At 33.0% G+C, this 27,083-nt stretch overlaps 1 protein-coding gene and 1 long non-coding RNA gene across 2 annotated transcripts in view; one reads left to right on the top strand and one right to left on the bottom strand.

Annotated features, from left to right (window-relative positions):
• Positions 1-27,083, bottom strand: part of LOC149485009 (terminal nucleotidyltransferase 5C) — a 192,987-nt gene that overhangs the window by 158,009 nt on the left and 7,895 nt on the right. Inside the window, exon 2 of the mRNA XM_089699699.1 lies at positions 3,465-3,862. Within this exon, the coding sequence (XP_089555825.1) occupies positions 3,465-3,803 (339 nt within the window). The 5' untranslated portion in view covers positions 3,804-3,862. The remainder of the gene's footprint in view (positions 1-3,464; positions 3,863-27,083) is intronic.
• LOC149485003 (uncharacterized) overlaps positions 13,542-27,083 on the top strand; it is a 126,006-nt gene continuing 112,464 nt past the window's right edge. The window contains exon 1 of the long non-coding RNA XR_016316159.1: positions 13,542-13,616. This is a non-coding gene — a long non-coding RNA (uncharacterized LOC149485003). The remainder of the gene's footprint in view (positions 13,617-27,083) is intronic.

The following is a 27,083-nucleotide window of genomic DNA, read 5'->3' as shown; positions in this document are numbered from 1 at the left end:
GCAGCCAAGGAAGTAGCATATTAATAAATCAAACAGATTGGTGCGCGTATGCTCAGGGCGTAAATAAAAAATAAAGAGCGAACAAAGTGCGGGATTTGTGGATTTGCATATTGAATCCTGTATCGGGGATTGGATTACGGGTTTCTGTATCTCCTAACGAAGTATTAACGTTCAAAGTCATATCAAAGTCAAATACGTTTCGAATGCCATAACTGGATTTCGTGAATTTCCTACATTTTTAACAAACGCTCCTACATTTTGACTTTTTCAAGTAAAGTGTGACTTATTTAGGCGCGTTGAGAGTTAAATTTTAAGGTCGCGTCATGGCAATCCACAATACCATCACGTCATGGAGTAAGGTGACAATTTTGGTCTTTTAATCTTGCCAAAGAAGCTTCACTTCTGACACGTGTGCTCGGTACACGCGCTCTTTTTTGACGGTTTAGGGTGCACTCACACACATCAGTCACCGTCAAGTCACCGATGACTGATCGGTGACGGTTTGTGTACGTATCCACAAACACCAGTCACCGTCATGTTGTCCGTCAGTCACGTCGCCGGTTTGACTGAATCATTGAACACATACATCAGGTTAGTCAGTGATTAGACGTGTGTCACGCTAGAGAACATGTAGCAATTATTGACGGTAGCACGACGCTGACTGAACTGAGACGTGACGGCACCGGGTGAGTGGGGATAAAAGTATGATACATGTATGGAAAGATTATTTGACGTGCCTGACCGGTGACGTCACTGATAGATTTCGTGCCGGCGACTGTCGTGTGGGAACAGAGTCATACTAGAACTATTGATACATATTTTTTTTTAATCCTGTCCGGTGACGTGCCGTGACGGTGACTGATGTGTGTGAGTGCACCCTTAAATGGGATTTGATTGTTTTTATTGCGTTTTTCTATAGTATAGCCACAGTAGCGCTGGTTACATAATCAAAGATGTCGCTTTAAGTTTTTGTGCTTTAGAAGTTTATTTAGTCACTAAGTTATTACTTGAGCTTTCCGTACCTCCCTCGCGTGCACTTTAAGACTCGGGTTATCCTGCGAAAACTGTATCTTATAAAAATTCCATTACCCCTTTTAAGATTTTGAATAACTACAAAAAAATTTACTAGGTTCCAAGGATGAGAATAAAAATGCCAACGTTTCAAGGAACCTTCCTTACCGTTATTTTTAAAGCAGTATTAATTTTAGTCTTGAAATTATATGACAAACCTTGAAATTATATACATAAAAGTCTCTAGCGCCATCATTTTCCCTACTCTGGAAATAAGACTGCTATAAGATATCATAGTAACACCGAAATTGTGAAATGAATCAAAAAAACAGACTTTCGCATCATATAAATGAAGATTGAACTCAATCAGTATTAAAATTTTCACCAATTTAATTATAATTGGTCCACAAATGTAACATGCGTTTCATAGGAATCATTGTACAGGTGGCAAAGCGATAAGGCAATGTAATAGCTTGTAATTGTGAGAACCGACGCTCATGAGAACATTTTTTCAATTGAGACCGATGCTTAGATTTAGTTCTGATATTATGGATATTTATTTCGTAATAAACACGTGTATTCAGTGGAAATTTATAGAGAGTAAACCAGGGCAGAAAAAATTTAATGTATGTCCAGAAATGCTACTTAAAAGGCGGCAGAAATGTTCTTTGGGAGCTACACGGCGATATAACTATTCTACTACATTGCCATGACTTTAATTATGTATGCATAAGCCTGCGTATAAAAACTAATTATTTTGTTATTTATAATAAAAATCATCAATCAACAACAAACATAATAATAAGACGACGATAAATAAATTGTTGCAGAGGCAGGAACATATTATGTAGGTAAGCTACTAAAGTTAAACATGTATTGCTATTGATATTCAAAACACATCCTCCCCGTGTTGTAAATAATTCTCATCTACCACTTCTCTTACCTAATAGTATGAAAATTAAACCACGTATAATTTCTGCTTCAAAAAATCCTTCCAAAGTTTTACGCGACGTTAAAATTAATAACAAATTATATTCATTCTATGGTGTAAACAATGGTACTCTTGATAAAATCTTATCCTAAAAATATCTGAAGACCGAAAAAAACATTGAGGTATTAAAATTATTAATATAAAAATAATGTTGTTTGTGTCTCCAGAGTTCCTTGCCGCTTCACTATAAATAGATTGGATCAATAAGTACATTTAGTGGGATCTTCCCACACTTGGACCGGTAAAACAAGAATAAACTAGATTTAATTATAAATTCCTGTACATAGAGCCTGTGGCAGGGCACTTTTTATTTAAAATGTGCATGGGAATATTTACATAGACATCGGGATGACAAGTAAGCAGCGATAACTTAGAGCATTAAACCACAGCGACAATATAGCCGATTTTATTATCCTGAATGGAATTTTCTGTATATAAAGAAGACATTTGAAGTTACGTGACTAGAAACTCGTACATTAAACTAGTATGTTTCTATTTCTCTGAAGATGCAGAAATGTACTTACCAGTTGAAATTGTATTATTTCGTTGCAATCTTAATGAATCGAGTTAATCTGCGAATAAATTAGATCACGCTGAGCGGGGCGATGAGCACCTGCTCCCGGAAAATAGTTGTCATAAATGGCATATTAAAAGCAAGCTATTAGCTATCCCATACATTAGTTTTAAAGTAATCATTGGATTACCGGCAAAGCAATATGACTTCTAGGACTGGTTTTATATATTTCAACATTTAATATTGATCCCGTGGGAGTCTGGATAACGACGATTAACAAATTATTCCTAGAATTAGAAAAACATTATCATGGGAATAATTTGTTCTAGACCACTTCCAAACGGCGTGGGTAGTGTTAAACCTACCGTGAATAATCTGTCAATTTGTACCAGAATATTAAATTTGATGAAAGCGTCTATTTATAAAAGTTCCATATCCTAGGCCTTCATCCACTGAGCCTATACGCACTTCTGTTCAATAACACAATACATAACCTAATTAACGTCACCTCGTGATCAGATAATAACGATATATTGTGAACGTAAAACCTTATTCAGAAGAGAAAGGTAGATTTGATTTCACTTTGTTGGGAACGCAAGTGAAAATGAATTTTATCACCCCCGTCACAGGGTTGATATGGGTAAAATATCATCACAACGTTAATACATGTAAGTCTCTCAATGTATATTTAAATAAAGTCAGATTTAATGCGTAAAGGTGAACTTCTAAGGTATAAGGAGCTGAAACAGATTATTAGATTTCACAGAAAGACATACGATTTGTGCATTATATATCTGAATTCGGGAGATATGGCATTAATAATAAAGAAATATTGTTTCATATTTTGGGCGAAACACGTGTATACGGCACGTTTACGTGTACCTATAACTCATTAGTTGTAGATGATCTCGTAACGTAACACAAATAGCTTCCTTAATCAAAGCTTACCTGAACAACAGCGTCCAAAGCCATCCTCTCAATATCCACTCGGTAGTAGTTGAGCTGGGGCACATATCTCCTCCGCGGCCGGATGTCATCGTAGTACGCCACGACATCATTGATGGACACGACGGGACAATCGTCCACGGTACTGCAGCCACTGCTCACGCCGTCTACACCGCTGTCGGAGTCTCCTTCCCCACCGAAACCCTCTTTAGAGTCCCGCCTGTCTCCATAACTCTTCTCCGACTCATACGACTCGTGCAGATCATCCGTGACTATCTCCGGTATTTTCGTCATGTCGTATTCGTAGTCGACGTCGTCCACGTGGTCATCGATGTCAGCCATTTTGTTATGTAAACTTATTGTAACAATCCTTCACTACATGGTATGCCACTCCTGTCGCCCTGGAACAAATGTTTGATATAAGTATGGGGTAACAGAAAATATTTAACAGAATGTGACCCACACAATTTGCGTATTTAATAACTTGCATTTTGTATTGTAATTAACTTAGCTAATGAGAAGAACAATTCGAATTATATTGAAGTATACGTATTATAGACTAAGACAAGATGGAAATAGCCAAAGAAATTGAGGTTATTATAAATTTAGCTGTACACAAGGAAGCATTCGACAAGCTTAATAAATCTTGGGTTATGAGCTCTAAAATGCGCTTCCATTATAACAGAAGTGACTACTCAGAAATACTGTTCTTGAAGTAATAAGATTTTGAATAGACATGAATAAATCGTCTTAACTAAAACGGAAATATCTCAGAATATGATACGGGATCATGAAATTTGATATATAATTATTTGTTCAGGTAATCAAATCGAGAAGGATGTTGTGACAGGCCAAGTATTTTATCTGAAACGTAATACAGAAAAAAGAAGAGACCTTGTACTTATTTACTATAAAAAATTCTAGAGCATCCCTCGAATATAAGGATGAAAGAATTAACATTTATTGGAAGAACACGTTAAAATTATACGAAATCATATAAGCTGCTATGATAATAGCTTCAAATCAAACAAGACGACGAATCATAAGACAACTTCCGAAAGGGTAAAATCGAATATGGCAGCCGTCAACTGAAGCTTAAATGCTTGGGGCAAAAATAAACGCTGCTCCTAAACATTCGGTTGAAAGAAAGGTTAGGAAAATAAGACCCTTGACCGATGACTGAAATATATGTCGAATACATCGTTGCTACATCAAACTAATATACACGGTATTATAAATCATACTATAATATTATTTAAATCCGAAAGTTTGTGAGTATGTATGGATGTTTGTTACTCTTTCACGCAAATACTACTGATCTGATTACAATGATATTTGGTGTGTGTATTAATTCAAGGTACCCACACACATGTAGGTACCTTCGATTAACACAGAGGGTAGAATTTATCTCGGAAATACCACAGGAACGGGAACTATGCGGGTTTTTCTTTGACTACGCGGGCGAAGCCGCTGGCGGAAAGGTAGTACAAAATAGATGCGGGAACCCATTCACCTATTAACACGGTTCTTCAAAATTTATACTGTTACTTTCGCTTTCATCTCAGCACATTCACCTCAGGTTACACCACGTGCATTGCATTTCATACATAATATGTTAATAATTCCTTATCTCATGTTACAAAATCAGAAATTACAGTGTAAATATGCTAACGTTTTACGACTTTGTGATTCTTTTTCGTAAAAGAATCACAAAGAAAAAATTTTTCATAAAAGATTAAGAAAAGAGCAAGTTGCTTTCCTACTATATTTATAGTTTTATAGCATTCATATGATTCAAATGCTTTATAAATAGGCAATTTTTAAAGAGTAGATAACATTCATCCGCGTCTTTCGCCTACGAGAGAGTTGAACTGGTTGAACGCTACGCAGGTTCGAACTTCGAAGCCCGCCAAGTGATGGAGGAGTATTCTTTAAAAAATTCCTATGTTCTTTCTTTTGAAAATCCGAAGCGAAAGCGTCATTATAAAAATCTATTGAGCCACAATTCAATGTCATACTTCCATAGCCATCAAAGATTCTCGTTTAAGGTGATGAATTAATTTTTCTAACATTTACGGCCCTTTTTAAACCTTCGTAATTTTTATATTATTAAAGTTGTCGTGATGAAAATTCTTGACAAGAAAGTTCAATAGTAACACAATACGTCTACCGTTTTAGAAACATGATTCCATGATATTTTCTCGATAGAAAAAAAATACAAAGTTCTCATTGTTATTTTTTTATAATCTCTGGCATTTTCAAAATAACAAACGTAAAGTTACGACTTTTTGGATATTAACTATAAAATATACAACCTATACGTCTACCGATTTAGAATTTTGAAATATGCGATGGTTTTGAAATAAACAAGAAATACTTGAAATTAGCGCGCGACCAGCCAATATAGCGAGAGCCGCCCTGTACCTTCCTACCCCGATCGCTGCACGAGTCATTCCCGCTACGGCCGTCACACGGGGAACTTGTGTCGCTCGCGCAATCGTAAAAAAGGGTGACAACACGATAAGACAAAATGAGACAAATGGGGACAATAAAGAAAATAAGAAGAAGAAACATAAAGGTTGGAGGAAAAAGAATGCTTACAATTGGAACAAATTAATGAAGTAAGTTGGTTTTATTTTAAATTTGATGATAATTGTATTATAGACGATGTTTGATATGTACCCCTGTTTTAAGTACATAACGAATGTGTAAGATTTTTTCATTTATAGCATAGATAATCTTTTCAGAAATCCGTAATCCAGAAGGAAAATAAACCCACTGATTGTTCACAATGTGAACCCACTCCTTCGTAAGTACCTTTATTCAGTCAAAAATGTATGTTATCAACGTTCTACTGGTTTTATCGCATGATTCCATTTTTAGCAAAAAGCAACAAAGTGCAAAGAAATAAAAAATCATGGTGAACTTAGTGGAAGTATGGCGGACATAATATGGAACAGGAGCTCATTGGAGTAGTATTATATTTAAAAAAAATACGAAATAATTTCAAGAATTACATTTCTTAGAAGGTGGTAGATAAGTATGTTGTATAAAGAATTTGATGTTGATATTTATATTTCATTTATACTTACTACACCTGTGCGGGAAATTGCTTAGTAATAAAACAGGTTTATATTCATATTTACATAGTAATGTGAGTTTTCATTTCGAAAAATTTTGTGTAAGTATATTAAATTGAGTTCCTGGGTGATCTGGAAACACAATTGGGCCCGGAAGATGGCGCTGCAGTCACTCCTCCTAATGACATGAACCGATTTGGATGAATATTTGTGTGCACATTTCATTTTTGTGGGATGATTGGTTGATTCGCTTTCACATTAGCTAATATTATGTATTTTTGTTGTTAGAAAGTAAACTTAATTTAATGTTTATAATACATTATTATTGGTATAAATAAGCCAGTGTTCGTCTCACATTGCTGTACCTGCCTACCTACCCTACCAGGGCCTAACTTTGTTCTGGCTATTTTATTTTGATTATTTGTAATGAATAATTACAATTATAATAGAGTGCAAAAAATAAATACATGCGTCAATATATTTTGTGCTTTTTTTTAAACAATTTTTTTATTTAAAAAAATATCATTCCGACCGCGGCTTTGCCCGCGTGGAATTAGGTTATATCGCGAATCCTGTTTTATCCCACAGAAGTGTTCAGTTCGGATAAAAAGTATCCTATGTGTAAATCCAGGCAATTAGCTATATTTTATCAAAATTGGTAATGTAGTCTTGACGTGATTAAGTCACAACTAACAAAAAAATATACAAATTAACATCCAAAGTTTCGCATCAGTTTTACTGTATTAGTGATATCTTCCACTCTTGACTTTGACTTAGAAGAATTAGGGTTTATAACTTCTTTCAGAAATAGTACCTTTCATTTCTGGGCATGATGTAATATCTACGTCAGCATCAAATTCTATCTAAATCAATTCAGTAGTCCGCGTTATTGAGTACCATTTCATTTTTTCAGAGTAACAATATTTTTTGTTATTTTAAAGATTATTTATAACCTGTATTATTTTGTAATAAAGTAAACATTACGAAATAATAATTATTAATAATGTCTAAGTAGTTGTTGGAAAGAAGATTATTTGTTTATAAGCAAGAAAATAAAACCAATAAATCAACAATTGAATGAATGTATAACAATATTATAACTGTATGACGACTCCATACATGTTTGTCCCGAGTCGGCCAGCGGCAGCGCGGCGAGTTTGCAAGAATGACTTCGCGCACACCGGCGCTTCGCGATAGCGAGCTATTAGACTCCGCCCGCCAAGCAGTGGATTTTTTTTGTGTATCGTCTTAACTATATTGATATGTAACATATTCTAATATATTCATTGATGTCTATATAAATTCTAGGGTGTACGGAAGCATTTCCCCATTACAATATGTATATAAATTTTTCATAAATGCATAAAGATAACTTTTCGTTTTCACGCATCACTTGCCTTAAACATATTCAAATCTATACATACATTATGTACAACACGTCGTGTTTAATATTCTTGATGGATTTTTCGACGTGAAATTTCGGCGTAGGTAACGCTAAAATAATGACGTTTCCAATCCCTTTTATACATAAAATTGGGAACATACTTATATTTAGAAGCACAAGAAACACATATTATTCACCCTTTATTTATACAGAAAAAATAATTAACAAAATGCGACACTACGCCAAAAACAAAGCACATAACTAATTCGAATACATTCGAAATATAAAAAAACATACGAATAATAATTGCCATCGTTCTAAAATCCAAACTAATTAAAAAAAAATACTGTTCTAATTTCAAAAACCCATAATGCACACCATTCACCATTCGCTTTTACTACCCATTCACGAAATTTAGCTTCCAGAACATCCAATATAGCTATCTCTTTATTGATCATGAAAAACATGTTCCGTCCCGCTCGCACCCGTTGCAACAGGTGCCCTATTATCCTATTTCCCATGTCAAGGGCAACGCAACAAGTGATGTTCCTGACCTGCACTGTTCAATTTTAGTACAAAAGATCAATGTATCATGTCTAAATCCGTGAATATTTTTTTTTAATTTTGTGTTTTTAAGAATAACGCAGTTGTAAGTAATTAAACTTTAAACTTTAATAAAAATTCTTATAAAAGATTGTTATTGTTAAAATCTTTGGTTTTACAATGCTCTTTTGAAAGTATATTTATAATGAATGTATTTTGAAATAATTAAAGTACATAATTTAAGAAGCCAAATTATTGTCTAATTTAGCTTATATTAGGTACCTATTAATATAATTAAATTGTTAAAAATCAAATGTCTGTTGTAATAAATAACGCGGTTTCAAGTAACGTCTTCAATACTAAATTATAATTGGCATGATAAGTTGTTCTTGTAATTCTGTTAGATTACATAAGTATAGAATTTGCTTCATTTATAATTAAGAAATCAAATGCACGCAAGTACGCAAATATACCTACGTTGTTTATCTGTCCTTAATTTTAATTAACACGGATTAAACTGTTGTTAAACAAAGAACAAAAGTATTTCAAAAAAAAAATGTTGTGTGGTTTTATGAAACCACGGTAAAAGTGAAACTGTTCGAACGGTTCCGAACACTGCTTTGAGTAGCGCATGTCGCGTGTCGGTCGGCTGTCGAGTAGGTATACCTACTCGGCAGCCGCGATACACGCGACATGCGCTACACAGACCAAAAAGTTTGAGACGATGTAATAAAAGTTTCACTTTAATATTATTTATTGAACAGAATAAAGAAAGCGTATACATACTGTTGTTTTCAAAATTATATAGAATGAGAAAGCCGAAGGATAAAAGAATGTCGCTTATTAGTTGATTACAAACTAAATCCGAAACATACACCTATAACCTAAGCAAATCTATACTATTTATAATATTAATAAAGCTGAAGAGTTTGTGTGTTTCTTTGAACACGTTAATCTCAGGAACTACTGGTCCGATTTGAAAAATTCTTTCGGTGTTAGATAGCCCATTTATCGAGGAAAGCTATAGAGTATAGACTATATATCATTACGGACCAACAGGAGCGGAGGTACGCGGGCGAAGCGCACTGCGCAGCTATGTAATTTAATAAACGTGAAATATCTCTCTTGCCTCAGAAGGGAACAATGGTCTAGTAATAAGGTGACAGGTATTGGCAGTAAGTAACTTTGTATAAAATGTTTACTCCTCGCAAAATCGTCATTAAAATACTAATAACACTTAAAGGCATAATTCCTTGCACGCCTTTCTAAATCTTCATCTCAATTACCATTTCAAATAGCAATTTCCATATTTGTCACGTCTTAAGAAGCGGTAATTTTAGCCATTAGTATTCAAATAATTTACTTCTATACTCGAATCCAATTTAACGATGACACAGGCTAATCTATCAGAAATACGATACGCGCATACCACCTCATTACAACAATCAAACGTCCATTAGGAATATAAACCTTATGAATGGGCAATAGAGGGGTATATTGAAAGCGATTGCAATCAATCGAATACATTATTTGGCGTTGGGCCATACGCATTGCAATTTTGTGACGTGGAATGCTTCTAATGTGAAATTGTGTTACGATTAGTGAGGCTTGAACGAAAATTTATTTCTTACTCCATGCAGATTGCACGGTTTCTCATATAAATCCTCTTTGTTCTAAATATCTACCTATTTCAGTGATAGATTGAAATGTTCATTTGATGGATAATTGGTTGTTAGAATAAACAATTCTAAATATAAAAGTAGGTTACCTTATACGTTTTTATTCCACTACTACTGACCCACGCAATTTCGTCTTAAACAGAATACATTTTCCGCTTTTGCAACATTTTTCACAACTGTTCCGCTCTTATTAGTATAAGGTATTGGTGTGATTTTATATTGCCTTCCCTGATAAGTGAAACGAAGAATTTTTCAATTCGAAACAGTAGTAACTGCCTGAGATCAACGAGTTCAACTGAACAAACAAATCTTCAATTTTATAAAATTAGTATCATAGCTTTAATAACAGGCTTTGGCTTAACAAACTAAACTCTAAATGATCTATTTTTTTACTTAAGATAACTTTTACAATAGTTTTCAGGTACACATTTTAAGTACTTCCACGTTTAAAAAAAGAGTTATGTGTTTAAATCTCATGTGTGTGATATCAGATTTGCATTTGACAACAACATACCTATACTTACTAAGTGCGCACTTATTTAATCTAGATATAAAACTAGGGCTTCCATTACACCACTAATACGATTCGATAATAAAGTATCAATTAAGACTCGTACAAGCCCATTACGTTCTCATTAACTTCATAAATATTTTACGGCGTAGTTTTATGGGTACTAAGGGGTAGTTAAGCGCACGACATTTTCCAAAATAATCCGCACTCACTATTATCAATATTTATATTTACTGTAATAGGGCTCTAAACAAGAAATATGTCGTCTAAAAAGTTATAAATAAGGTTGTAATTTTGGTAATAAGAAAACATTCCTTTATTGAGTTGGTACATTTCATTTACAAAAAGCCGTTTGCAGGACTAGAAAGAGTATTTAATATCTTTAATTAGCGTTAAATATTTCATAAAATTTATTCTCGACCAAAAGATTATTTGTCAAGACAAAACGTAGGTACTAGAGTGGTATTTAAACAGCATTGTCTAATTAATTATTATTTAAATCACTTTACAACGCGCCACATACGATGACGTAATGTCTGTCTGTTCCAAAAAATATCTCTCCCCGACCTAGACTATAATTATGACTAAAACGTAGACTATAATTATTATGATTTATGGAATTTGTAGTAATTTTGGGTGGAACAAGATATTGTATCAGCCTTTTTTAAATAAATGGTAATAGTGCGATTACAACGCTATTCATTGTTATTGACTACCTTTAGACCACAAAAACTTGGAAATAAAAAACTGAAAGCAAACCGACTACAGAAAAGTGAAACGTAGTAGATTTCATTATTTATGGTTGTAAAAATACTATATGCATGTTCATACATGTTTGTTCAAATTTAAATTTTATATTTTACCTTACACAAACAAATTGAGAATCTCCGTCGTTGTTGATTAAAAAAAATAGAGCTGATTTTTAACCAACGTTCTTTATAGTCTGTCCACTATAAGAATTGCTTTTTGACAGCTCGACGGGTGATACCAGAAGTGATGTTCAAAAGATTATCGACTGTTGTACCATTTCAATTATAAATTCAAAATATTATCATAAATCGAATCAGGTACGTAAATAATAATTACAACGTAAACGTACTAATAAGATATGTAATAATAAGACCACATATCTATGCATTGTATGTTAAAACTAAACTAAACTAATATTTTATTATTTATTGGTTTCTATCTTACAATTTGGTTGTCTTTACGTTTAAATTATATAACATAATAGAAAAGTTTTTCTGTATCGGATATATTTTAGAAAGTATTTCTATCGATTATTTTAATCTATCGACCCATCATTGAATAATTCTGTGTAGGCATCACTAAGTAGGCGGGACCTGTCCATGAAGTACGATAATTACTTGTATGACATTTTAACATAGACAATTCAATTAAACATAGGCGTGAAGCTGTCAAAAAGCAAATAATATAATGGACAGAGTATAGTATTTTTTTATTTTTCGTGAACAACAAACGAAAAAACATGTAACTTATAATGTACATTCTTACTTAAAGAAAACATACAAATACTTATGATTTTTCAAATTGGCTATCGTTTTAGGTCGTCCAGTTACAGCCTGGGGCTACGCAATATTAAGGGTGCACTCACACACATCAGTCACCGTCACGGCACGTCACCGGACAGGATTAAAAAAAAATATGTATCAATAGTTCTAGTATGACTCTGTTCCCACACGACAGTCGCCGGCACGAAATCTATCAGTGACGTCACCGGTCAGGCACGTCAAATAATCTTTCCATACATGTATCATACTTTTATCCCCACTCACCCGGTGCCGTCACGTCTCAGTTCAGTCAGCGTCGTGCTACCGTCAATGAAACGTGGCATCCGTCAGGGCAGTATCTGTTCTCTAGCGTGACACACGTCTAATCACTGACTAACCTGATGTATGTGTTCAATGATTCAGTCAAACCGGCGACGTGACTGACGGACAACATGACGGTGACTGGTGTTTGTGGATACGTACACGAACCGTCACCGATCAGTCATCGGTGACTTGACGGTGACTGATGTGTGTGAGTGCACCCTTAATTCGAAATGGCGCCCCCTAGACAGGACAATTTCATACATATTAGAGCGAATTTCTGTACATACTGTACAAATATTTTTATTACCTGTAAGTAAGACTTTACTACTTTAAAAACTAAAAAGGTATTTCCAACATGGGGTATGATTGCCTATGATATAACCATGAAATTGAGTTAATTAAAATATGCCACGTTATGTCGCATCGGTAAGTTACGATAAAGTGTGAAATTTAATATTTGCAATTATTAAGAGATGACAGTTATGTGTCAAATATGCATACTTTAATTGCATAGTTTAACCAAAAAATTCAAAGAAAAATTTTTAAGTTTTTTTTTTTCATAAGATCCTTCTCCTGAGAACGACAAACACAACAAAAGAAGAATTATCGAAATCGGTTCAGTCGTTCGCACGTTATGCACGCCGTAAGCAAGGGAAATAAGGATTCATTTTTATATATTAGGTAATATAGAGATTAGGATTTTATCGCTCTAAAAAACACAGCCATTTTCATTAATATCACAAAGAGGTTAGTAACAATTATAATTTTAAACCTATAGAAGATACAAGTTACAATGTAATTTGTAATTGTACATTTGTACCTACTACATTAGGTACCGTCTTTTAATCCCTTGTCCTCATTCCGCTTAATATAAGGCTTTACAATGTCTACAATGATCTGTCTTCAGTTATAACAATGTATAAATAACTAGCTTTCCGCCCGCAGCTTCGCCCGCTTTGTCTAAAACATAATAAATTATATTATACTAAAACCTTCCTCTTGAATCACTCTATCTATTAAAAAAAACCGCATCAAAATCCGTTACGTAGTTTTAAAGATTTAAGCATACATATCCCCATAGGGACAGAGAAAGCGACTTTGTTTTATACTATGTACTTATGGAGTGATATACCACCACCACATGTAACACGACGGCCTCTCAATATTGTATGGAATTAAATGCTGTTATAATGTAGTAAATCAATAAAAATCCAAAAAAACTGGATAATTACTTACATCAGATGTATTTTTTAAGAATCTTTAGCTTTGTAATTTAAAGGTATATCTAGTAATAAAAATAAGGAATGTAAAATAGATATGTATTTGAAATGAACCAATTTAAGTTACATCTAAAGCGTAATCAACGATAAATTTTACAAATCAACCTACTTAGAATGTTCACTCAGAATACGGTAAACAAAGTTGAATTTTTCCTTGAACTATCACTTCTAGGAAAGTCCTTTTATCTAATTCTAGTACAAATAGCATAAAACTGTAAAGGAGGATCAGATGTAGAAGCTTTGTATGGGTACCAATGTACTTTACATTTACATAATCCCCATATTTGCTAATTTTATTTCCTAGTAAACTTTATATTCAATTACTGTTAGAAATTGCATTTACCTTCCACCGATTCAGAAACCTTATTTTACTCTCTTAGACAAGACATCTCTGTCTACTCTATTTTGTTTTTTTTTCTGTCGGTTAACAAACTAACAAAGCCAATAGTCTAAACAAATTCACCAGAAACAACATTTTTAATACACATACATTACCAAATATGTATAAATATTGCAAACCGTTCAGCCCTACAGTTATTTTTGGCGATCGGAGAAATGATATTGCATAATACATTACCTTGAACTTGCCCAAGAAACTTGTTGCACTGGCAACTCGCCAGATATTGTTCAACACTTACAAAAAGTTTGTTTATGAAACCGATAGTATCTGTATTGAAGAGTAATAAACGTTTGGGTAAAAGTTTCGAATGATGGTTCGACAAATTGTGAGTAAATGTCATGAATTGACTAGTGAGTAAAACCGCGTGATATTATGGTATATTCGCGATGAGCAAGTGATAATTTGAACAATATAGTATGTTTTAATGCTATTTTAAGACCATGAAGACCATTTTCATTAGGTGTGTCAGGTTCTGATTAATTGACCTGAAATATACCAATCAATAAAATAATCGTTTCTTGAACTTTCTTATAGATATACGATCAATACCCGTTTGCATAAACTCGTCCCAAATCATGTCTAGACAAAGATAATCCGATAGAACGTGGATAGAACGAATGTTCCACGGCGTTTGATCACATATTAACTCTATTAATATTATATTACTAGCGGTCTGCCCCGGCTTCGCTCGTGGTACATATTTATGTTTTCTCTCCATAAGAACCATCCTCGTAATTCAAGGAATATGATAAAAAAATAATTATCGAGATAGGTCCACCCGTTCACGTTCATTTTTATAATATAAAGTGATTTACACGTGTGACGTCAAAGTTTCTATGGACCCATAAAATAAGAAAATACATACGAATATTTTATGCATCAGAAAGGAAAAACTATGAATTCGAATGTAACACGCGTAACTTGATATTTCTCTTCTTATCGTTTTAACGAGAAAGGAATACGTCGAAGTAACAAGGAAAAAACGGAAATAATATTGTATAATGTGCATTATAAATACCTACCATTACCCGTAGGATACTTTTAATTTGGCCAGGTTTAAATAATCGCGATAGTTCATACGAATATCTTACAAATGTACCATACCTACAATTGGCTTCTGGCACAGACTGCAAAATATTATTTCTAAAATAATTTAAATAAAACGGTCTGTTGACAATTAACTTAATAAAAATTAAGCTTTAAAAAGAACAAATATTGTAATAAATTTCTAATAATATGGTTTAACGTGTAACACAGTAAATGTTTCTCGTAGCACAAGCCTTGCACCTTACCTTGCACGTGTCCACTGTCCATTCGTCACACGTCACGGTACGATTCGTAATTTTAATCAAGCCGTTTTAAAAACACGTTAATCGTTGAAGGACGCAAGTTCAAATCGATCGAACGATAACATTGTGTCAAATGCACGCATATACCCCGCATGTTGTTTTTGTATAAATAGTTTCTGACTATTCATTTCTAGTATAGGAAAAATATGTATACGCCTATATACTATATATAGGCGTATACATATTTTACCTATCTTTAAGTTTTTCTATTAGTCATTGAATATTCAGACATAGATATTTATTATTTATAAATTATATGCTTTATAGAAACGTAGCTTATCGTTAAAAATATCATGTCATACATATTTTTAAACCGTTAACCTGGAGCCATTCTCTAATGATGTGCGAATAATATTAAATTTCATTTAAACGAGAGAAACTACTGTCAGCTCATTTTTAGCGTCATTTTCTGAATAGATTCGCAATAACCGATGTATTGGGAAGAAGGGATTCGGGTTCGGTATGAGATTATAAGAAAGGGAAGATAGATCTTGACAATAAACAAATACACTGAAACATCAAACGTGAACTTACAACGCAAATAAATTGGAAATAACAAATGCTACAGGGCTCACCTAAAGCGTTTAGGCCTTGGTGACCTCCACATTGGTGTTTATATGAGTATAAACGAATATTCGAATATGAATGTATTATAAACACATGTTATAAAATAATGGCGTCCATCGTCCACTATATCCTACTTATTAAATGTTACACAAAATATCAACTAGTGATATTTATTCACGCAGAGATAAATTATTGTATTTTATGTCAATTATATTTCGTACTTGTTAACATTTTAACACGCTTGACAAGTTAATTCTAATCATCACGACGGTTTACTGTTTGATGTATTTTTATACATATGTGACCAACAACTTGTGAATTATTATGCCAAATATAATATATCAGGAACATAGTAAAGTCTGAAAGACCGCTATTTGTAAATAATAATTGTTTTATAAGGTCTTCATTTCAATTATTGACTTAAAGATGAAATTCCATTGGTAACTTTCAAAATTGAATATAAAGAATAAACGATGATTTAACTAAAGGAAACATATTCTGCATTATATAGATTCTAGGCAATTCTCCATACCAATGGAAATATTGAAGCCTTTCACAATCACATTGACATAGTACACATCCTTTTGTGATTGCTTCTAAATAAGGTACCTATATCAATTTTTTCAATATCAAACTAACAATTTCTAACTGATTCAAGACGTTTATCCTTACGTTTATCTCATTAACATCATAATGATAAGGTTTTTAGAGTTTCCCTGTCCGTATCGTGGTATATACCATTGTTTTCGAATTCGATTTGCCGAACTTATTGCACGCCTCATAAGCAAAGCGTTGAGGTGGGTACTACTGTCACTTCGCGCAAAACATCTGATTTTTCAAACTTAAAATGTCTTTATGTATCATACATTGCACTTGTAAGATAATACATACACACACATATTAAGAAAAAACACTATTTTTAACATTCATGATATTTTTGATGTCATTTTTGTTATTTAAACTAGTTAAAAAACAGTTTAAAAAAGTTCTGTCTTGGACGTCCGTGTGTCTGTATGTGCGGAGGATTTTCTTGTTAACACGATAGCGACCGAAATACTTTACTAATCGAGTCTTTTTTTTCTCTTACGCTTGAGTATGCTCAGGAATAGAACCCTTTCATTTTTCAGGGTCTGATTCGATGTGGTTTAATTGTTATTAAATAAACAAAAATAATAATTAATAAATAATTATTAAAAAAAAATTATGAGGCGTGCACTTTTGGATTTTCCAAACTATTTGAGTAATGCAATCCAGTTAAGTCCCTAATATTTACGAATTTCGACTACGCGATCCTTGTTATCACGGTTCCAATTTACATATCCTATCTCTTTGATCTGGACCACTAAGTACATCTACATAACCAAGAAACGTCTTTGTTGGAACTATTTGGACACATTAGTAGCCCGTCAATCATCTCATACGCAATCTCAGTGGCCAAACCTCGCTTGACCGATTGGTGATAAGCGATTCCGTTTAATATGTCTATTTATAGGCAGATACTTATCCTATATGAAAATGTAATTTCCAAAAAGTTCTTAATGTCTCATGATCATTTGTTTAAAAATATATATGTACTAAGAAACACGCTTTCCACGTAAGCAGGTGCATATTTCCTAATTTCCACATACATAGCGGCACGTTCTTCCTTAAAAAGCATCGTTGATTAAAAGATATTTTGGGTTCAGTTCCAGTTTTGTCACGTGCAAATTCTAATGTAGATGCTACTATAGGTAATAAATAATAATGTACCTATACTTTTCATCATACCTCAGCATTTTCTGATTCATTTTAAACAACCTATTGACCTTAGAACGACCTTGTTAATCTATTATAAATTAAGTGCTTCAATGGAAGCTATTAATCAAATCATATTTCTATTGCATAATATTAACTATTATCTTCATAAAAATGCATTATAGGTAACTGCCGTTTACTTGTTACTTGTTACCGTTGCGCGCGCGCATATTGATGCAAATACCGCAGTACAGCCTTGACATTTTTCGTTTCTAGGTATTATCTATTATTTAACTATAATCAATATACCATAGTCGATTTAATACGTTACATTACTCTTATATCCTAGAATATATATTAGTAAATAAGTATACTCGATGGAAAATAATTTAATTCAAAATAGACTCAAATATTCAACTAGACGTCATTTCATAAATGCATTTGATTTTCATAATGCATAGAAAATATTCCGGTTCGAAAGTAGCTTCTACTGAAAATAGCCGCCAATAATATCTGTAGAAGGTAAATAAAATTAAAGAAATATATAACGAAACGTCAAATAAAAATTGAAGATAATATCTATAATACATACTTACTAATCCTATCTCCGTACCAAGAAACAAATTTAAAACATACACCAAGAAAATTCCAGTATTGCAAAAACTATTTTGCAGGCGCAATATCATAAACGTATAAAAACTATGACCTTCTGTGACAACTTCCTGATCCTGTGGATATTTATTTTAATCGTAGGAAATAATCACTTCAGTCTACAAAGTTCAAGGTAAAGTATTGTTTGTTTAACGTGTCCATTATTTTGGCGTATCATTAATATTGCAAAAAGAGGAATAAAGTTTAATAGAACAAAATTGACATAAGGCCTTTCTTAACTGTTATTTAAGGTCAAATGAAAAACATAATATTTACTTCATAAAGAGGTACAATTAACTTTGAATTCATTCCGAAAACTTAACCATAGAAAGGTTTATAAACTTTTACAATTCTGATATCTTACGAGCACGCAACACACGTTAAAACTTATAAGCTTATTTAACCAATTCTGGCATTATCAAAATAAACTGCAACACCAACATACCAACTCCGTTCTACCGACCTACATCTCGTAAAAAAAAAAGGTAACAGATCAATTACATTTAAAACACACCGATAAATCAAAGTACGCAAGGAAAGCAACTTCCATACAAAGACATGTGAGAAAAACTTAGACACACTTATTAACTTTATTAATATGTTTTTAGAGATCAATTCGCATTGCATTGATAACGTGAACTGATGAAGAAATACGGCATTGGATTAGGAATCTTATGGGTGATAAATTTGAGTTGATTTTGTGTTAAACCGTTAAATCCGTGCATGGACTAGACGGAGCGGACAACCTTGGGACACTCACTTTTGTTGCTAAGGGCGGGTTCAGACGATTGCAAATATTTAGGTAATTCTGTTTTAGACTCGGCATAGAGCAGTCCTTCACGATTTAAGAGTACGAGCAGATGCATTAACATCTGGTTAATCGATTTCGCTTTTAAAGGCAAGTGGGCAATTAGCGTTATAACGTCATTTATATACCAGACCAAATTTTATTAATCTAAAGAGTTTATTACTAAGACACGGGACTGTTTAAAGGAACATCTAACATATTATAATGTGTGAAAAATACTATAATTGAAGCTACGATATAATATGAAATCAAACAAACCCCATTAATTTAACGATAATATGGTAAGCCCAAATACCACAGAAATAGAAATTAAACTGACTGATGGTATTATTTATTCATCACTGGTCATAGTGATGTTGGTGAGACGATGATAACATAAGATGCAGTTTATTATGCATCTTAAACGAAACGCCCCAAATATAAAACAACCAGCCAATAATTTGGCCATAAATCAATTAATACAGTCGCAAATGCAGGCAAACCTTAACGAACCTATTTCAATTGGACACCAGCACTTATTGCGTGTGCAATAAAGTCGATAATTGAATGTCAGTATAGGCTATCTAGGACACAGATTGTTGACATTTCAAAAACTAATAATTTTATTTTTCTGCACTCGGCAACAGTTGTGCATGATAATAACTTTTATGTGTTTTGAATTGATGAATGCTAATTATTTAAACGGGTATAACTCGCTGATAATTGAAAAATTCCATTCACATAGCCAGTTAATTCATAAACAAAAGACTATTTTAACGCTTTAGGTATATTATATTTTCCGATAAACAATAAATAAGGCTTTAGGTATATTGTATTTTCCGATAAACAATAAATTTGTTTTAATTTAAATATTCCTAAGATTTTTGTTAGTTAACGTTTATATTCATTAAGCTGATGTTATTGAGGTTTGGAAGGATGTTAATTTTTGGGATTGTTATAAGTAATCTTTATAATACTTGACCTATATAACTATGCTAAAAAACTTCTGCATGTTTCTTCTATAGATCTACCTAAGTATACAATCTGTTAAATAAATTCAGTAAGATTTTTTCTAATCGAACACGGACTAAATAATAAAATTTATCGGAATACAGAAAACAAGAGAATTTTAGTGGATTTTCTAGTAGAAATCCTAAAAATCCATTTTTTCTGGAACGGCACGATCGTCGTTAGGACTGGATGTGAAATTCTAATTGGTGAAGTGTACAATTGTAAATTGTTCGCAAAACCGAACAAGCTATTACATGAACTATAATTAAATTATGTCAACGTAAACTAACCTTTTATGTAACAAAAAGTGCTGTAAGATATATATAGGTACAATGCAAAATAGTAAACACAACAAATATTCATATGCGTTTCTGAAAGATTAGAGGATTTGTAGATAAAAATACTTTCTTGATTAGGCACATACAATCGACGCAATTTTATAAATGATATTAAACATTAAGTTACCCCTTTCTCTCCTTAGCTCTATACCTAATTCGTATAACATATTAGTTTTGCATACAAATGGCTGGATACATCCATAAGGAAAATCCCTTAACATAACCGAACCCTGACATTAGCGGAACCAAACCATACTTTTAAAACCTTACCGACTTACCGCAAAAACCTTAGACAGGGTTTATCTTTAAGCGCGGGTTCTCTTTAATCTTATTTTGTCGTATTTCACATAGACAATAATTAAAGTGACAGATCCCTGGTTTAAAGTTAGACTGCGTTTAAATTGTTTTGTGGTATAAGACCATTAAAATTTTCATACAATAATTTAGCAACAATCAAACGAAACCCTAAAAGGATCTCACGTCACTCTCATATAATATTTTTAGTCGTTAACAAGGGCTAGAGTACAACTTATATTACGTAGTACGTTACGTACGCTGCAAAGTCGTGGAAGATATTCTAAAACCGTCAACAAATCCGCGCAAATTGGATTTATTAACGGTAAAGAATTTAAAGATGCGTCAGAGGCTCTTACTCCAGCTATGAATACTAATTTTATACCCTACAATGTTTATTAAATCGATGTCGCTAATGTTAGACGTGGAGCAAATTTGGACAGCCTTTTTATCAATTAAGTTTAGATACCTAGAAGCAATTATTACTCGGTTTTAGTAAATAAAACTAATATTTTTATAAAATTATGAAAAATGGTCCAAAAAGCTCTTTATTCATATGAAATAATAATACTTAGCATAATTAACTTGTATTATTTCGTGAATAATATGATGTATTTATCTCCTGTTTTTTATTAATATATGAATACAACATAATACTTGCTTGATGAGTTTAATTTTCAATGTGACGTTTATTAATTACATTAAAAACCACGCCGTTTTTTGTGAACTTGATCGTGACTCCCATTAAATTAAATGTGATTATTTGCAAAATTCTCCTGTAAAACATGAGCATTTTTATGAGATTGAGTACGAGTAAATATATACCGTCATATCAACTAGTTAAAATTCAAATCTAAACCCAACACATACTTTCAAAGATTAGTACATTATTCATGAGCACTTAAAATAGTTGAAATATAAGTTGTGTAAAAATAATGTCATTAATTGGCGTAATACTTTTACTTATAGGGCCACTTATCGCAAATAAGCGTTAAGTTATAATTCAAGGCAACCCGAATACATGGCAAATAGTGCGAACACTGCATAATGTATATAAACCAAAACCGTGTGGGGATAAATATTTCATTCGAATATAAGAAAAAAAATTCCACCCACTTATCAAATTTATCACTATTGACAAGCTATTTTTTTTTAATTAGTTCCAATGTCTATTAGAAGCTAACATGTTAATTTCTTTATGGTGTATCTGTGAAATCACACCTCAATAACAAAATTTTATTTGTCTTGACTTTTTTCAAGTTCAAATATGTTTTCCTTGATCTTTTTGAACATGGATTTTTTAACTCGATATTGTTCACATATCGCCGCGAAATAAGATTCGTATATTAAACCTTAGACCTAAGAAAGTCTGCAAACAGCAGACGAGCAAACATCTCAAAGACATTCAATTTAAAGAACCAAGGTCGTACAGTAATTAAAAACTCTTTACAAATATAAAATTAGATTTACACATTGAGTAATTAAGTGCCGACGGTTACAAAATAGCCATAATGTTACCGTTCACTTCGAAACATAACTGATCCATTGAACTTTGAAAAGCTCTAGTGAATGTGGCCGCAACAAAAAGCAGTAGGCGTTGCGTCACTGGCCAGTGAAAGTGACTCTAACTCGGCCAACAGACTTAGGGCATTTCGATCGGGCATTTTTAGTAAACAAACAGTTTTCCGGAAACAAATTCTCAGCATCCCACTGGGAGAAAAATCGATTCATTTGGAATGCAGGAAGCTCCGTAATGACATAGCATTACAAAGACCTGATGACTGGCAATTTGGTACGATATTGTGAAAAAAAACACTGAAAAGCTAATTTCCCGTAGGGTTAACACAGCTCATAGTGTTTCTACATTCCCAGAAAAACGCTAAAATTCGAATGTCAATTGGCATTTCATTGCCATCCCACTTACATATTCGTTACTCAGAAACACTGCACATATCGGAGACATACGCACACATACGCACGATCAATTGCCCTAAAACATGGCAAAATAGCCCAGATACAACCGCCCACATATGATAGACGAGGTGATCGGTAACACGTATCTCTATAATCATGATAAATATTAGCCTTTCCAGCACCTACGCAAAACTAAATGATTGAAAACGAGGAGCTTTGTACTTCGTGCGAATTTGAGGTTAGATTGTTTTATCACTATGAACCTGCAAATTGGAACACACATTATAAGGCTTCTTTGAGAACATGTTGCTAAGGAAAACGCAGCTTTTGAAGAAATTTGTATAACCTGTAAAACTAGGTAACTTTTCCATTCATTGATTAGCTTTTCCAACTTGGACTACCCTTACTTGTTAGTCTATAAGTAGACAATAATAGTATTTTTGGTACTTCAATAATCGACACTCTGATTTTGATAAGATTACAATAAATTATCCTATAAATATCCTCGCTTTATTAAATAACCAATTATTCTTTTTTCCAAAGGTACTCAGAAAGGTCGGATTATTTATGACATAGTCAATAAATAAATCTGAGATGCAGCAAAACAAAACAAGAGTGAATATTTTGGAACCGGTTTAGTGGCAAGTGTGAAGTCCTAGTGAAGCGTAATTACATCATATCTGGTCAGAGTATTGACAAATTACTATAACAGGTTCGTATGACATCATCATAATAGACATAATGTATAAAACTCCTATAATGGGATTCTTCATCCCATAATAATCAAGAGCTAATTCAAGAACGTAATTGCTTTAAAAACGGAGTCTACTTACATGATAAATACGCGGTGAAGAATCGATTAATGAATAATCACGTAAAAAGTATAAAAAAATCTAACAAAATAAATCCACCTTCAGATTTACGCTCGCTCCAACGTCATTTGCCAGCTTTGAAAGCGTAGGTATTTCTTAAAAAGATCGGTTAAAATATTGTTACTGGATTTGTTTAAATTAAAATTCAGAAATAATGGAATTCATGAACTGAAAACCAGCACTAAAACTTTTGAAAACGTCAAACCAATGAAACACCAAATAAAGAAAAAATAATCAATCAATAAAGACTAAACTAAATAAACCATTTAGCAATCAAAGCTTGCTAATAAAAATCGTAAAAGTACACGGCCTTAGAGACCTAAAAAAGTTATCAAACCGCACCTAAATTGTCAAGTTTTTATTAGCAATGTGTAGAGAAAAGGCGAACAGCCTTGGCATTCCGAACGCTTTATCAATCCACTGCATTTAGGTCTCACGACTGGACCTAGAATAATGAACTGTTATCAACGTTGATAAAAACGTACATTTTATCGATCTACATAATCAGGTTTAACCAATGACACTAACCACTTACTGAACAAGGTCGAAACTCTTGAAGGCTTTATGAAAATGTTTATCGCAAAACAAATGGTAACCTCATGATGCAGCAATAAGCATCAGACATAACTATTGGTAGCGTTATAACTAAACAACATAAAAATTCCGATGACCAAACGAATAATATGTCGATTAATGAAATAAAAACTTTGATTGCGATAGAGATTCGTTACGTTTTCTAAAAGAAAAGACAATATATGTTTTATGAAATATTTTAGAACCAAACACTTGATGAACATGTTATCCAGAAATCGTATTATTCAAATACATAATATGTAAATCAGAAAATGTTCAAATATGAAGGGTACAAGTACATTATACAATTAGGTCGATCCCAAACTAGGTTGATATAGTATTGTACCTACTACCCACGCATTTGCGATGTTTTTGACGCAGAAATATCGTACGCAAATATCGTCTCAGACCTAAAGGATAAGAGCAAACACTATGAACATAATTTTTTTTTACTCCAAGAAGGAAAGCTTTTAAACGTTCTCTAGACATTTTATGTACTTATTCATAAAATTTGTATTCAATTATTTCACTTATCCTCGCTTTTATTGAACATCTATCTTTGAAATACAGAGCATATAAACGTAAACTATTTTGACAAACGGCCGAAGGAAAAAGCTCTATACCTTTAATTCAATTTTCCATCCAGTAAGAAATAAGAATCCTAGTATCCATTGTCCTTTCCTATCTAATTATATCCCCGTAATTGCGTTGACAGAAATAGGTCAGAATACACATAAGGCAGTGATGCGAAAACTTTATTCCTCAAGTTGAGTCAGGTCATTTCAACGGAAAATATTTCCGTTACTATGCAAATGTATAACATATATGTAGCATTATTTATCGTTCTAGTTATCTTAATTGGTTGCGCGGATAAAACTCATTTTGTTTATGACTTTAAATATTCCACTGTCGGGACAAGCGATTATAAAGCTTTGTTTTTTATTGTTTGAATATAAAAATAATTGAAGCTTATAATACGAAAGGCTATTTTGAACATAGTGTGGGTGTGTATTAACATAAAATCAATACATATTATGTCAGAAGATTACGAGTGGCTCAAAATCGCCATCATTTTGTAAGCCTGAAATCTAATGCAACTTTTATATGCCAAATTGTAATGAAACAGTACAATCGCTCATCATTCTGACCGGTTACTTAATGTTACAAAGTTAACAGGAAAAATGTTAGGTCTAATATACAGGTTCTTGTTGCAAAAATACTCGACTTAAAAGATGTTCACTTTTAGTTAACAAAAGCGAGTTATGAAATATTCTAACATATGTTTTGGGCTCATCTCAATGTCCATAAAAGGCTTTTACATTGCATAACAATTTCGATACACAATTAAGAATTACCCAAAGGATTTCCGGTGAACGGTCCGAATGTATCTCAGCGAATCTTCGTTACGTAATCTGCATTATTATGAGAATAGCGTACTGCTTTGTAAAACATTTCTATACACTCAGTTCACAGTGAACGATTAAGACGCGACGATTTTTCCAATTGAAAACGCCTCAAAGAATAGTCCTTTCACGATGATCTTAAAGAATAGTGATTTTTAAAGAACGGTTCTCTGTCCCTTATAAATATTTGTCAATATAAGTAACTCGGCAACACCCGTATTTCCAACAGAACCTTATTTTCACTTTTATGAACACGGAGTCTATTGGATATTTTGTCATATAAATAGACGTTGCCATGTAACTATACTAAATCGTAATATTTCAAGTATAATTTAACACGTGAGCAAGAAGATGAATCGTTTAACATTAAGTTCAGATAGACCACACAACTACATCTAATTCCTCTGTAATTTAGCGTACACATATAGTTCAAGTAAATTATCATTACAAGGTATTATACCGCGCACGTCATGCTGCTTTGATGTTCTTGCATTTGTCGCATTTGCTGACACAAATACTGTCCCATTTCCAACCGACTTGAAAACTAGGTGGTTATGTATTTCATGATGTATTTTATATGGAACTGCTGTTATTTTAAGCTTACTGTCGGTAATTTCTTTATCATCTCACCAACAGGAGTACGGTCTACGGAACAATATCCATCATGTAAATCACTTGCGTTTTAATTATTAAGAGGATATAAACCAAAGTAACATATGTATTCGATTAGGTTCGTAACAACAAGTTTAATTAACCTTTGTCCTACCGACAATATGTGCACAAATCCCTCCGACGATATGCCAGTTTTATTTCTCAATTTGGATGGGCTCAAAACTGTCAATCATACTACATTTAATACTTCACATTTGCCAACCGCCAAGTTACCACTAACTCATGGTCTTACATTGCAATCACATCTCTTATAAAGTTATAACCATAAACCAAGCCAATATACCTGCATCTTAAGTTATGTCCTATCTGTAGTGAACTCAAGTGAAGTATGAAGCAGAACTATTTCTAAATAATCAATAAACTATTGTTTATAATTAGCAGCTTACATCGTAGTGTACGTCATTCAAAAGATGCTTGTACCTACATTTATTTCTATAATTACACAATACCAACATAAGTGGAATTGCAAAAGGAGCAATGAGTATGGATTCATCCTTAGTTTTCTATTAGGCTTCCAAACACGTGCTCCTGATGACATTTTGATTAAAACGCCGCTGTTTTCCTGTATTGCTTACGATTTTCTCTCCAATGCGTAAAGGTTACGCCTCTGACATTTGCCTTTGTTCATTTCAATCATCCTAACCCACAATCTCCACAACTATCAATATGTTTGAGTAATTGTTTAGAAATAGTCTTCATGATTTGTACCTACGTTTTATTAACTGGTCTTGTGTAAGTAATACGC

This window comes from Colias philodice, chromosome 10 (assembly GCF_061535455.1).
Source record: "Colias philodice isolate Cphi_HAF_F1 chromosome 10, ilColPhil1 Martin Lab GWU primary, whole genome shotgun sequence".
Taxonomy (NCBI): domain Eukaryota; kingdom Metazoa; phylum Arthropoda; class Insecta; order Lepidoptera; family Pieridae; genus Colias; species Colias philodice.
Note: the sequence above shows the minus strand (reverse complement) of the source record. Positions and strands in the feature narration are given on the sequence as shown.